At 50.0% G+C, this 15172-nt stretch overlaps 1 protein-coding gene across 1 annotated transcript in view; it reads right to left on the bottom strand.

Moving 5' to 3' along the window:
• Positions 1–15172, bottom strand: part of hspg2 (heparan sulfate proteoglycan 2) — a gene marked incomplete at its 5' end in the record, with an annotated part of 98700 nt that overhangs the window by 9212 nt on the left and 74316 nt on the right. Inside the window, 20 exons of the mRNA XM_084445331.1 lie at positions 1159–1176; positions 1547–1663; positions 1855–2005; positions 2138–2250; positions 2395–2661; positions 2969–3066; positions 3284–3446; positions 3822–4082; positions 4445–4624; positions 4876–5071; positions 5500–5681; positions 5933–6067; positions 6770–6913; positions 7437–7572; positions 7804–7955; positions 9040–9175; positions 12717–12794; positions 13059–13201; positions 13284–13454; positions 13555–13677. Of these exons, the coding sequence (XP_084301457.1) occupies positions 1159–1176; positions 1547–1663; positions 1855–2005; positions 2138–2250; positions 2395–2661; positions 2969–3066; positions 3284–3446; positions 3822–4082; positions 4445–4624; positions 4876–5071; positions 5500–5681; positions 5933–6067; positions 6770–6913; positions 7437–7572; positions 7804–7955; positions 9040–9175; positions 12717–12794; positions 13059–13201; positions 13284–13454; positions 13555–13677 (2964 nt within the window). The remainder of the gene's footprint in view (positions 1–1158; positions 1177–1546; positions 1664–1854; positions 2006–2137; positions 2251–2394; positions 2662–2968; positions 3067–3283; positions 3447–3821; positions 4083–4444; positions 4625–4875; positions 5072–5499; positions 5682–5932; positions 6068–6769; positions 6914–7436; positions 7573–7803; positions 7956–9039; positions 9176–12716; positions 12795–13058; positions 13202–13283; positions 13455–13554; positions 13678–15172) is intronic.

The following is a 15172-nucleotide window of genomic DNA, read 5'->3' as shown; positions in this document are numbered from 1 at the left end:
AGAAGCCGAGGTCATTCTTTCTGAAAGCTGATGATGGTAAAGCAGCATGCTATGTATTTATTCAGTTTCGGGGTTCAGGCCAGGGCCAAGCTGGGGACAGTCACAGCCAGGTTATACTGCCATCTGCTGCCACCCCCTGGGCATCTCTGGGCACTGCACCACATCTCACACTGCCTGTCTGCCCCAGGCTGCATGCCAAAGAAACATGCTTACTCACTGAGCTACGCAGCACTTTCATGTATACAACCATGCCTCCTCCTATACAGTATTGCCCTGTACACTGTAATAGTTATCTGATCCATATTTTTGGCTCTGGATGCGAGTGACCGGGACAGAGAGATCGGGTTGCTTGAATGTGACTCGTTCTCTGGGCTAGTTTCGCATGGAAGCAATCTCGTCTCCTCCTTGCGGCATTTGGGGCAATGTGACATCGGCAGGTAACTTTGTCATGACGCTGCAACGATGTTGACGCTGCCGACTACGTCACATTTTTTATGAATGCCCAAGGGGTCCCTGGCAGCACACTGCTACAGTCCGCTCCTTTGGAACAGCACTACTGTAGAGCCCTGTGCTGTGCGTCTCAACAGCCAAATCAAATCAAATCAAACTTCATACTAGCGCATTTCATACACAGAGGCAACACAATGTGCTTTACATAGAGCAATGGCAGGGTGGGCATAGGTACCACCCCTACATATTCCAGAGGGAAGCAAAAAAACAGTTTCACCCGGGGGCCAGAAAAGTGAGCTGTAAAAATTCTTCCCTGACCTCTCTCAACGAGACGATCGAGCAAGCTCCTGGAAAATGTTTGTCTATTGGCCAGGCCTAGCAGCACCGAAATTGCGCAGTTCTGCGCTTCTACGGAGTTTGTGTTTCAGTAGCAGCGGTGCAGTCGTATAGCTACTGTAGAAGCCGATGCAGCTGGAGGTAGATGAATCATTCTAGATCATTCTGTGCATCAGCCTCCTACAATGGTACACCGTCACCAGCGTGCTACGGTCCGCATCGACCGGCTGTTCTGCCAGCATGTCCGTCATTCCCAAAAAGACATTTCTCTCTGGGTTCATTATGGGATAGGTAGGTTCTGCATCACTGGCATCTTTACTGGGTATCCCAGAATGCACCAGGATCAGAATCCCAACACCGGTACTCACTCACCCGCGTACAGTATGAGACCTCCTCACACCAAGGGGTGAGAGAGAGAGAGAGAGAGAGAGGGGGGAGAGAGGAGGGAGGGGTCACACATGGACAAACAATAAATAGAAGTCAAGAAAACTGAAATAACTTCACATGTATGGTCCTGGGGGTTCTTCCAGAACGCGGGTTTAGTGAAATCTCTTTAGTGAAACGCAAGTTTTTTTAACCCTGAGATTCAATTCAATTCAATAACAAACTAACAGAGTTTTCACTAAAACCACTTCCTGGAATACTCCCCTGTATCAGTAGAAACATTCAGTTGAATCGACACACGATGGACACGTTTGAATTGGACGAGGCCCGATAGCAGGAAATAGGCCCACTTTGTCTTTAGGTGTTGGGTCCTCACCATCCACGTTGTCAGGTCTGAAGGTGATCTTGATGCTGAAGGCCTTGTATGCGTTCTTGATGGTGGGCAGGGTGAGGTAGGACACGGGCTCCTGGGTGAAGTAAGGCATCACTCTCTCTGGGGAGGCAGCACAGAGACACAGGGTTGGACACAAAATAAGCCACTTTCTAGCAAACATACTGTATGTAGGTTATGTACATACCCTGTATGTAGGTTGAGTGTGTGTGTGTACAGTATGTGTGTGTGTGTGTGTGTGTGTGTGTTTGTGTGTGTGTGCGTGCGTGCATTTGTGTTCCCAGTGGACCCACCATGCACGGTGAGGTTGGTGAAGGCCTCCACTCTGCCTTGCTTGTTGATGGCAGCACACACATATGTCCCAGAATCCTCGTGGGTGACTTTGGGGACTGTTAGGATGCTGCCACTGCCGTTCCCACACTTAGGGGGGAGCTCGCCATGAAGCTGGGACACACACACACGCGGATCATGGAACAGTCAGGAATTGTGACAATAACATCCCATAATAAGGAGGACTTTTTCGATTTCTGATTTCTTCCGAGAGCAGTGACGAGAGATACTGGTTGTTATGGTTACCTTGGACCACTTGATCTCTGGTTCAGGGTACCCTGAGGCCACGCAGGGCAGGACAGCATCTGACCCCACCGTGACCTCCTTGACCTCTGGGAGGCCAGCAATCTGGGGCAGGGCTGTTCAAACACACACACACACACACACACACACACGATCAGGGTCAAAGAGGTATAAGAAATGGTTAACCTTTGTATTTGTGAACATCTGTATGTCTATGTGTACAGAGACTAGGACTGGTACTGTCCACACAGCGCACTCACACTGGACGCGCAGGTCCACCTGGGACTGGACCGAGCCCACGTCGTTGGTGGCGGTGCAGCGGTACTGTCCGGCATCCTGCTCCGTCACCTGCTCGATCTTCAGCATGCCGCCCGTCACCACGATGTGGGCGGGCAGGGCTCCGCCCACCTTGCTCCAGCGCACCGTGGGCTGGGGCTCGCCGATGGCCTGGCACTCGAACTCCACCGAGTTCCCCACCATCACCATCTGCACCGACGTCCGTACGTTGATCATGACCCTGGGCAGGGCTGGACAAAGACATGGGGGGGGGGGGGGGGGGGGTTCACATTGGCCACCACAGAAGCTGGGAGGGCAGCACCAAGGCTGTATGCTCTCAGAATGGACTTTATTGGGATGGATTGTACAGTAGTGGGTGTTTGAAGGTATGCAGTGAAGCTGAGAGTCAAATTGATGTTCCTTTGCATACTGTATGTGGTTAAAGGTGACCTGACTTGCAGATCTGCCTGTTAGCTATTCTAGGATCTTTACTATTGGCCTGTGCCTCTAGACGACCGACAGACAGTGTCACACAGAGTGACAGAGTGACAGACAGACCTTGGATGGTGAGCTTGGCCGTGTCCTGGGCCTGACCGAACAGTGTGGTGGCCCTGCAGATGTAGACGCCCTCGTTGCTCTGCTCCAGGTTCTCAATCCTACATGAGACACACACACACACACACACACACACACACACACACACACACACACACACACACACACACACACACACACAAAGACAAGATCTCAAACCACACATTTCTGATAGACCCTAACAAACCCTAATATCTCTCCCGGCACTCTTTGCACTCCAAAGTGCAAAGATGAGGCCGGGTTGATGCGATGCGCTCTCTGGAGACGGATGGCGGTCACCTCAGCACGCCGTCCTTGATGTGGTGGTTGGGCGGCAGGGGCCCGCCCTCCTTCAGCCACTCGATGGTGGTCTCCGGCCCGCCGGCCGCCGAGCAGGTGAACTCCACGGCGCTGCCCCGAGCCTTGACCTCCACCTGGGGGGACACGCGGACCGCCAGAGGGGCTGGGGAGGGGGAGAGATGGAGGGAGAGAGATGGAGGGAGAGAGATAGACGTATAATTGAAGGTGGACTTGTTTCATAAAGAGGTGGAGACCCTTATGCAAAGAAAATATATTCCCCTATATATTAACTGTCAATGTAAAATATATGGAGGAAATATACAGAGTAATATATGATACATACATAATACTGTATATTGAGTAACACATAAGGAATTGCCGCTTTTCATAAATTGCAGTATATTGGAAAATATAACGACTACTAGTTTCCTTTATATGGAAATGCATTGTTTGATACAGTATATGACATTATATTTTCCAATATATCGCAATATATTTTTATTTCATGAGGGGACGCCCGTCATTCCACAATACTTACATCGGACGGTCACTTTGGCCTCGGTTTCGCTCTTGCCCACGTTGTTGCTGGCTACGCACTTGTACGTGCCGGAGTCCTCGGCGGTTGCCAGGTTTATCTGGAGATCCCCCGCTTGCTGCACCGCCCTGCGGGGCAGGGTGCCGTTCAGCTTGGTCCACTTGAAGGTCAGGGGCGGGGTTCCGTGGGCCAGGCACTGCAGGCGGATCACCTCCCCCACGCGCACGGACACGTCGCCCTGCAGGGAGGTGGCGTATGGAGGGGCTAGGGGGCGGAGACACACGGAGGGTTAGGGCGAGGGACGAAACCACCGGTTAGGTAGCAGCATGGCTGAACACCGCATTGTGTTGCCTCTGTGTATGAAATGCGCTATACAAATAAAGCTTTGATTGATTGATTGATTGATTTGAACACCAGATTACGTCGCTGTCTTTGCTTGGTCCGACCAAGTCGCTGAAAAAAACACCTACGAGAAACTCTCTCCTGCTTTGGAACAACCATAATATATTAAGGGATTTTTTTAAACGTTAAATTGTTTTTATTTGAAGAGAACGGTCACGTATCCTGGAGTGTGAACCGGTGTGTTCAGTAGGAATAAACGGAGGGAAGGATGGAGGGACACTCACTGTCCACCTCCAGCATGATGGTGACCTGGCTGGTCCCCAGGCTGTTGGTGGCGTTGCAGATGTACTCCCCGGAGTCCTGGCGCATCACGTTGGGGATGACCAGGCTGTTGCCCACTATCTGGTGGGTCCAGGGCAGAGGAGCGCGCAGTTTGGACCAGGTGATCTTAGGCGGGGGGACGCCTGAGAGAGGGGGTTAACGGCAATAGAAAATACATTCAACACCAGCCGTACGATAGCAAATGAGCATGTAGAGGAGTGTGTGTGTGTGTGTGTGTCGCCATTATGGGTCTCTTCAGCACGTCTTCCGGGCCTTGTTGTGCCACACAGATCGCAATACCTCCCTACTGATGGGGACTCAGCCTATCACAAGAACGTCCCTCTTTGACCTCATCGGTGACCTCGCTCCGTAGAGTGGCGGTGGAGGGCCTTACCGTGGGCGTCGCAGCGCAGAGTGGCGGTCTGGTCGGCCACCACCACAATCATGGGCTCGGGCACGGAGGCCATGGGCGCGACGGGCACCAGCTGGCTCCCCTCCACGATCACCTCCACCCTGGTCTCGGTGGTGCCCTCGCTGTTGCGCGCCGTGCACACGTAGGTGGCGCTGTCTTCCGCCCGGGATGCCAGGATCTGAGGGGGTCGAACCGATCAGTCTACTGAACCCACTGTTTTGCTTTAGAATCCATTGTTATTGAGCTCAGTGTGTGTGTGTGTGTGTGTGTGTGTGTGTGTGTGTGTGTGTGGGAGTCAAACCGATCAATCTACCAAACTCACTGTTTTGCTTTAGACTCTATTTTCATTGAGCTCAGTGTGTGTGTGCGTGTGTGTGTGTGTGTGTGTGTGTGTGTGTGTGTGGGAGTCAAACCGATCAATCTACCAAACTCACTGTTTTGCTTTAGACTCTATTTTCACTGAGATCAGTGTGTGCATGCGTGCGTGTGTGTGTGTGAGAGAGAGAGAGAGAGAGAGAGAGAGAGAGAGAGAGAGCGACCCCCTTGGATGTGCCCCAGAATGAGAGGCGAGTGCAGAGACTGAGCATCCAGAACTAGGCTGCAGACCTGCATGACGGCGTTGGACTCCATGGGCACCGGGCTGCTCAGCATGGTCTTGTGGGTGCTGTCCAGCCGGTGCCAGGTGACGGATGGGCGTGGCTCCCCTGACGCCTGGCACTCCAGGTTGATGGGCTCGCCCACCCGGACTCGCACTGGCCCAGTGGGCGTGACCGTCGCCACCGGGGACTCTAGATGAAATCAAATCAAACTTTATTTGTATAGCGCATTTCATACACAGAGGCAACACAATGCGCTTTACAGAGAGCAATGGGAGGGTGGGCATAGGTCCCGCCCCTACATATTCCAGAGGGAAGCAAAAAAACTGTTTCACCCGGGGGCCAGAAGAAGCTAGAAGCCAAGACGTCATCAAGTTGAGAGAGTGGTTAAGACTGCACATCAGTAGAGTGAGTGTGCGTGTGTGCGTGTGTGTGTGACATACCTCTAACGATCAGAGACACAATGCTCTGGGTGATGCCAAACAGGTTGCTAGCCACACAGCGATAGGTGCCTTGGTTGCTAGGGTGGGCGTTGGTGACAGTGATGACGGAGCCATCGGGGCTGACCTTGACATTAGCTACAAAGACAGAGAGGTTAAAGGTCATATTATTCAGTCTATCACAGATACCCCTTGAGAGATGTGGACATGACTTGCACATAGTCCTCCATGGGAGCAGTGAAAACCAGTGCCAGTGGATCGCTTATGTCTAGGCCATGCCAAACATGTAAAAATATTTGGATTGCGATACATTTCACAGGACAGCATACTGAGACTGGTAAGATTACACTCTGTTTTTCCCATCTTGGAAAAGCACATTTATCATAGTTTTCCAACGCATTTACGTATGCCCCATTGACTTCTATTGTAGCCCAGTGAGAGCCTGCAGAAAAACTGCAGCTAGCTCAATAGTGGAACGATCAGTGAAATTATGGTCTGTATGTTTCAGGTTCATGGTAGCCAGACCACAAATAGCACTTTATGTCCAAAATAGCACACTACTCCTTTAAGTAATTTAAGTGTGAATAGAAGGCAAGAGAAGAGAAGGAAAGACATGAGGACAATAGAAGACAAGAGAGGACAGTATGTGTTTGTATGTGTGTGTGTGTGTGTGTGTGTGTGTGTGTCTGTGTTTGTGGGTGTGTGTGTGTTTGTGTGGTTGTGTGTGTGTGTGTGTGTGTCTCTGTGTTTGTGCGTGTGTGTGTGTCTCTGTGTTTGTTTGTTTGTGTGTGTGTGTGTGTGTGTGTCTATCTGTGCGTGTGTGTGTGTTCCTCAGCTCACTTGGCAGAGGCTGGTTGCTGGACAGCTTCCACTCCAGTCTGACAGGCTGGGCCCCACTGTAGACCCTGCATCGGAAGCTGGCCGAGTCTCCCTGACGCACAGCGGCACTGTGGGGCTCGATGGAGATGATGGGGGTCTGCAGACCTGCTCCACACACCGGGGGAGAGAGAGACAACGTCAGCTAGTCTGGAACAGCCTGGCTTCCTGGTATACCTAGACTTCACTTGGTCCACTTAGAACGATTACCAAGCTCAGCATCAGTATGTTGATTATCTAGCGTAACATCACAGTAGGTTACAGTATGTTGATTACCTAGCATAGCATCACAGTAGGTTACAGTATGTTGATTACCTAGCGTAGCATCACAGTAGGTTACAGTATGTTGATTGCCTAGCGTAGCATCACAGTACAGTATGTTGATTGCCTAGCGTAGCATCACAGCACAGTACAGTATGTTGATTACTAGTGTAACATCACTGTAGGTTACAGTATGTTGATTGCCTAGCGTAGCATCACAGTACAGTATGTTGATTACTAGCGTAGCATCACAGTAGGTTACAGTATGTTGATTCACTAGAGTCATCACAGTACAGTATGTTGCTGTGTTCATGACTGCCGGCCACCAGGGCTTTGTGGACGGTATTGTCCGGTCTCGGTCAAGACTTACGTGAGGAGGAGGAGGTGACGGAGACAGAGACGGAGGCCTGGCGGACAGGGGAGCCGGAGCTGCCCTCCACGCTGCAGATGTACTCTCCTGAGTCGTCCGCACTGGCCTCTAGGATACGCAGCTGGCTGCCCAGGACCTGCACACACAGAGTGGTCAACACACACATTCACACATCCAGGCGGAAAAATAACAAATCTGTGTGTGAACGTGTGTGTGTGTGTGTATGTGCGTGCGAATGTGCGTGTGCGTGCGTGTGTGTATGTGCGTGTGTGCATGTGTATGTGCGTGTGTGTGTGTGTGTATGTGTGTGTGCGTGTGTGTATGTGTGTGTGGGTGTGTGTGCGTACGATGACATGTATATTCCAACCTGGTGATTGGAGGACAGACGACCACGAGCCCTCCTCCATGTGATGGAGGGAGGGGGGTTTCCGATGACGAAGCAGTTGAGGTCCAGGCTCTGACCTTCCTGGACGTCAGCTATGGCGGGCTGGATGGAGATGGCTGAGGCTACGGCGTCCGCTACACAGACACAAGTGTAAACAAGCAAATAAGAATATGTTCTTAAAGTGACAGTAAATTGAATTCTGTGACTTGTTGCTAAACATATTATATTTGTTCGAAAGTAATTGCTGAAAATGTGTGGAAAATCTGTGATCTGTATAGTACTGAATTGTGGAGTTAGATCAGGAAACTGTTTTTCAACATTTTTAGTTTTCTGATTTATAAAACAAGGTCTGATGATGTCATGAGGCCCTATTTATCATGGTGAGCGCACATACTGTATTGATGTGTACAGTGTTGAAACACTAAACTTTGCTATCATATATGCCCACTAAACTTTGATATCAAATATGCATTTTCACTATTTTGAACCAAGTTCACAGTCACTTTAACTAACTTCCCTGGTAATATAAAAGTAAAATAAAAATAAATGAATGTTAGAATGTTAGAATTGTCAGAAACACAGGGGAGTTGGTTCTTAAGTAGTCTCTCTCCAGGCAAATATTATAATAATATTAAAATATTACTTGAATCGCTGCGCTCCACATACTACATAATAGAGTCTGTGCCACTTCGCCGCCCAAGTTGAAATTTCGAGGGCTTATCGACGGTTCAAAATTAAAATAGTGACAGGTCGTAGCAGCAAATGAGAGACGCTAGCCCAGGTTAGATGAGCGGGACATATCTATGGGTGGGAACGCCAGATCGCGAAAGTCGTTACTGATTGGTGTCACAGGAATTCCTGCGCAACCAATGAATTGCCAGGATTTGAGCATCTGATTTTTGCATGAAGTGTCCCAGACCCATAGAGAGATTTGCTGAATGCAGTTACGTAGTTAACGTAGCTTACGTAGTGTATCAGTGAAAGAACTCTCATGGGTCTGATGTTGAGACTAGTTCACATGTACTGTAAAGGTTTATAATGTACATTTGGGATCTGGTATCACTTTATCTCTATGCCCATGTGGAAGCTTAAGACAAACGTACATTTTTTCTCAGAGTCAACAATAAAGTTTCAGATCCTTGAATACCACAGATTCACAGATGCTACATTACTGTCGCCCTCAACCGGACGGGGCCGAGTGACCCTACGACCCCTCACCTCTGGCCACAGTGACCTCGATGCGTGCCTCCGAGGAGCCGATGGAGTTGGTTGCGATGCACAGGTAGGTGCCGGCGTCAGAGGCCTTGACGTTGGGGATGAGCAGGGTGCCAATGTCCGTACGCTCCATACGCGCCTGCCCAGGGGGCGGGACAGGAGGAGGGTGAAGATGATGTCACAGCACGCCTTCTTTTTACAGGGATGATACCACAACACTGCGTCTACTTTATCTCTAGACCGACCCAATATACCACCACACTAGGTAAACATGGTGAAAATACAGCACACCACTCACCTTAGAGCTCAACATTTCACAGACCCCCAGGAAGCACAAGTAGGAACAAACATTACGGACATAATGACAAATCAAATCCACACTGGGCCATACCAGCACAAAAGCACTGAGCGTTGGATGGTGAATCTCTCACGATTGTAACATTGTTATGCAGTGTTTTTTGTGCTTTGGCAACAAGTGATATTTAATTTGAGGTATTGCGAAGCTTTGCACCACATGAAATTCAAAGCAACACATTGCTGGAAGGAGGAGTAATGTTGACGTGATTTATCAACATTACTACACTGGTTTTCATGGTTAAAACTGTTAATGTGAAAGCAAATAAAGATCAGTGTTGAATACAGACACTAAACTACTACTGGCACTACTGACATTGATGTAGAGGACAATGTTGGAATGATTTGATACATAATGACAAGACTGGGGAACAGTTAGGGACTTAGACATAGATTAGACATAATTGCTTTGAGCGAACGGTTGCGTAACAAGCAATAGAAAGCAGCTCTTTCTAGTCAGTCTAGAAACAACTGGCAGCTACTCTATGTGTAGAGAATAAAGCACCCTGCAAACACTCACAGAAACATCACATACATATAATCACCGCTCATTCTAAATGAATCCAAATCAACTAAATAAATCAATAGGACAGTGAATCAACTTGAATACTCAAATCATGTGGATTAAACACTGGAAACATTTTGTTTAGCATATGTACTGTATGTGTGTGTGTGTGTGTGTGTGTGTGTGTGTGTGTGTGGGTGGATGGGTGAGTGTGTGTGTGTGTGTGTGTACTGTATGTATGTGTGTGTGTTTGTGTGTGAGTGTGTGTGTGTGCGTGCATGTGTGTGTGTGTGTGTGTGTTCTGTGTGTGTGTGTGTGTGAGTGAGTGAGTGAGTGAGTGTGTGTGTGTGTGTGTGTGTGTGCACTGTATGAGTGTATGTGTGTGTGTGTGTCTGAGTGTGTATGGTACTGTATAGCACAAACTTGGAGAGGGACTTTAGAAGGAGGGTGGGTCTCAGGGGAAGGATTACAGTATCCGGGGGGGGTGGGGGGGGGCGGGTGGCTGGCCTTGACAAAGCTGCTTAGCTGTGGCCCAGTGAGCCGTGAGGAGGGGGGGCTAAACGGCGCAGCGGCCCGGGCGGACCCAGGCTCAATGTGTGTCTGAACCCATTGACGGGTTTTAAAAGCAACCCGTTTGCCAGAGCACACAGAATTTCTGCGTGGCCGCACGACAGCGCTCGGCTCCCCCTGGGAAAAGCTGACACAACGGCGATGCCCTCTGAGGCGGAACTAAAGAACCACCCCCCCCGAACAACTTTCCCCCCACCCCACGAGCCACAGGGTGGCAGAGGAGACACGCGATAACGGACGGTCTAACTCAAACCCCTCGGTCGGGAGGGGGGGGGCAGTTGGCCTCGCTGGCACGGTCGAAAATACGTCGGACACACCTACACTTAGTCATGTCAGTACAGTGAACAGAATGGAGGGAGTCAATTGCTTGTTTAAGGGGGAACATACAGTCAATCCTGAAAGTCTGCACACCCCTTTCACCTTCAACACATTTTATTATGTTACAGACTTATTCTACAATAGATTGAGTTCACTTTTTGTCTCAATTTTGGTTTTTAGACATTTGTGCTAATTTATAAAAAATCGAAATGTAAAATATCATATGTACACAAGTGGGCACACCCTCTGATATGACAGCCAAAGATGAGCTGAGTGGCATTTTGTTTCCGCTAGTGCTTGATATGTTTCTACAACTTAATTGGAGTCCACCTGTGGTAAATTCAATTGATTGGACATGATTGGGGATTGCCAATACCTGCCTTTATAAGGCCCCACAGTTGGCAGGGTATGTCAGAGCAAACTCCAAGCCATGGGGTCAAAGGAATTATCTGCAGACCTCAGGATTGTGTCAAGGCATAGATCTGGAAGGGTACAGAAACATTTCTGCAGCTTTACAGGTCCCAAAGAGCACAGTGCCCACCATCATTTGTAAACGTAAGAAGTTTGGAACCCGAAGTCTCTTCCTAGACCTGGCCGCCCGGCCAAACTGAGCAATCAGGCCAGGGAGGTAAACAGGAACCTGAGTGTCACTCTGACAGAGCTCCAGTGTATTCTTGTGAAGATGGGAGAACCTACAGTATCAGAATATTAACCATCCAGGCAGCACTCCACTAGTCAGGCCTTTATGGTAGAGTGACCAGATGAAAGCCACTCCTTAGTTAAAGGCACATGACAGCCCGATTGGAGTTTGCCAAAAGGCACCTAGAGGACTCTCAAACCATGAGAATCAAGGTCTGATGAAACTAAAATGGAACCTTTTGGCCTGAATACCAAGCGTCACGTCTGGAGGTAACCAGGCACCACTCATCAACTAGCTAATACCATCCCTAGGGTGAAGCATGGCGGTGGCAGCATCATGATGTGGAGATGTTTTTCAGAAGTGGGCACAGGGTGACTAGTCCTGATAGAGGGAAAGATGAATGCAGCTAAGTACACTGAGATCCTTGAAGAAAACCTGCTCCAGAGCACTCTGGACCTCAGACTGGAGCGAAGGTTCACCTTCCAAAAGGACAATGACCCGAAGCACACTGCCAAGAGAACAAAGGAGTGGCTTCAGAGAAAGTCTGTGAATGTCCTTGGGTGTCCCAGCCAGAGCCCAGACATGAATACAATTGAACATCTATGGAAAGAGCTGAAAATGGCTGTGTACCGACGCTCCCCGTACAACCTGACGCCGCTTGCGAGGATATGCCAAGAGGAATGGGAAAAATTTACCACAGGTGGACTGCAATTAAGTTGTAGAAACATCTCAAGCAGTATCAGTGGAACCCAAATGCACCAGCTTGGGTGTCCTATCAAAGGGTGTGCACACGTACATATTTAACATTTAGAATTTTAATAAATTAGCATCAACCTGTTTTCACTTTGTCATTATGGACCATTTCGTGTAGAATTCTGAGACAAAAAATAACCTCAATCGATTGTAGAATGAGTCTGTAACGTAAAAAAAAACATGGAGAAGGTGAAAGGGGTGTGCAGACTTTACGGCCTGACTGTGTATGTGAGGGATGATGGTATGATGTGGACAGACCATTACAGAATGGAGGACGATGAAACACAACATGAACACAGCTAGCCTAGACCATGCCATAGCGAAGACTAGCCTACCGAACCCACAAACGCTAGTTTGTTTAGACCACTTTAGTCAGCGTTCATTCTAATGACACTTAAGAAAGCGGCTATTTGCTTGTAGTTAAAGACGTGATCATGCGTTTAGTCGACAATGTGTTGAGGCGGGGTCAGTAGAGGACAACAGATGGGAGAGTCAAGACGAGACTAGACAGACGGACTGACGATGGACAGATGGACAGACCTGCAGCTCCTCAATACGTCTCTGTAACACATCGAGACTGTTGGTTTTAAACTGATGGAAACCGTGAGAGGGAATGGCCTGATGAGCAAAACGTCAAGAAAAAAGGGTGGGATAAAAAAAAAAAAGAGGACACAGAAGAAGGAAAAAACAAAATGGAGAGTGATCAGAATACTGTACAGCACAATACAGTTTCCAACACAACCGCCTTCAAAAGCATGGCGAGATACTGTACCCATTACACCAGGACTACACAACAGTACAAGACCCGACCACGGTTGAATGTGAACACCTGTACGGCTATGCTTCAGACCGGGACGGTGCGCGGTCTCTCCCGCCCCTCACCTGCGGGGGGAGCTGTCCTCCCTGCTTCTTCCAGGTGAGGCCGGGGCTCGGCGTGCCTCCGGCCCGACAGTACAGCCTCAGGGGCTCGCCTTCAGTGACCTCCACCCGCTGGGGGCTGACCTGGACGTGGGGCAGACTGGCACCTGCGACACACACACACACACACACACACACAGGTCAGGGTTCATCGTTGATGTCCCTTTGGCATCCGGTGAGAGGGTTGACCGGCGACGGCGGACGTACTGTGCACGTAGAGGACAGCACGCGCCGCATGTTCGCCATGCGTGTTCAGGGCCTTGCAGGTGTACTCCCCCTCGTCGGACCGGTCCACGGCGGCGAAGGTGAGGACTCCCCCGCGTACCACAGCGTTTGGACTCATCCTGTTACCCGGACCTCCTACGAGAACGAGATGTTTTTGAATGAATCGTTGCTTTTTTTGCGGGGAGGGGGGGTTTGGAGCTAGTCGTGTCAGCAGAGTTTGATAGTCCTCGTTCACCTGTCCACTCGATGGCGGGAGAGGGGTTCCCAGTGGCCGTGCAGCGGAACTCGGCGCGACCGCCTTTCTGGACGGTCAACACGGGCGGGGTGACGGTGGCGACGGGCGGGGCCGCCTCTGACGCTGCGGCGAGACAAGAGGTCGGGGGTCAGCGCCACGGCTCACACACACACACACACATAGACGTGGTGACGTCATGGGGACAGCCATCGGGACGGCAGCGTTTTTGAAGGACAAAAGTGGCGGCCATTATTTCTCAGCCACAGCTGCGAGACGAGACGAGAAAGCCTGAATGATTTGCAACCTCAGCTTGACGCACATGAACTTACCAGACAAGCGTAGCTTAGATATATGACCACATCGCAGACCACATGCACTGGATTCTTTTGCACTGATTTTGACCTCTTAACGTGCGCTTTTGGGGGGGGGGGCGTACGCTTTAAAATACAGGGTTGATGCAATCAGTGAATTGGCTAGTCCTCCAGTGGACCCAACCTTCCCTTGTCAGATCAGATAAGACGTCGGTTCTAACCAGAACCAGCCCGGTTCTGGCAGAAGCAGCGAGCGCAGAGTTGGCTGAGGCCCAGAGGGCCGCGTGGTAGCGGACCCCCGGAGATAGTGCCAGCTCTGCACCCTTTACCCTTGGCAGCCCGGACCCCTCACAGCAGATGATGCAGATGAGGGGAGGCATGCTGGCCTTGGCACTGCCCGTGGGCACGCTGTGTTCTGTGCCAGCTCGGCTGGCCGCTGAGCCCTCTATTCAATCCCGTATGATCCCGGGGAGACAGAGCAGATGAAAGGTCTCTTTGAGCGGCCGGGGGGAGGACAAGCGGACTGTGTAAGCTGGAAGCTAAGCTCCGGTCTGGGACTCACTCAGCCTAGACAGACGTACTGATATGCCAGATACTGCAGAACCTACATTTCATCACATTTTCACAGACCTCCAACTCTCTCACATCCACAAATGATCTTGCTGTATTTAAAGGACATTGCGGAATAAAGCACTGTACTGTATACGTTGTATATTGTCATTAGAGAGACTTTTAAGCTGGTAAAGCTCTCAAAGTAGAAGTACACCTTTGGGGTCTAGCTTATTAAGGACAATGCAGACCACAGGGCGACAGTGACACCAGAGTTTATGACAATGGTGACCAGTGCTCAGTGGACCAGTTGGAGCCTTGCTGTCGGGTAGCCAAGTACATTCACCAATATAGTGGTTTGGTTTGGTAGGATACATCTACATTTCAAAGCCAGTCACTGCGTCAGTTAAAGTACGCTTTCCGTGGTCCAAGAGGGTGGCGAACAACGATGACAACGACGGCAGGCTTCGGTCAGGCTTCGGTCGCTACAGCCAACGGCGGGGTGATGATGAGGGCGGATGAGGCACAGCATGATGTTTGAAGCACATGATGGAGATCTGCTCCAGAGCGTGACTCCTCTCGGGGAGGAGCAAGCAGATGCAGACGGGAGGAAAGTGTGGGGTCTCCTCTCTTTGTTGAGTGTTGACTACAGCCGACAGCCTCTGAGGCGACAGCGACGTTTTACCGGTTTTAATAAGGACAGCCGTTTCCCTGCTACTGCTGATACACTTGTAGGATATTCTTTTGTATGAACTTGT

The sequence above is a fragment of the Borostomias antarcticus genome (assembly GCF_949987555.1).
Source record: "Borostomias antarcticus genome assembly, chromosome: 11".
Lineage (NCBI taxonomy): Eukaryota > Metazoa > Chordata > Actinopteri > Stomiiformes > Stomiidae > Borostomias > Borostomias antarcticus.
This window is presented reverse-complemented; position numbering and strand designations above follow the sequence as displayed.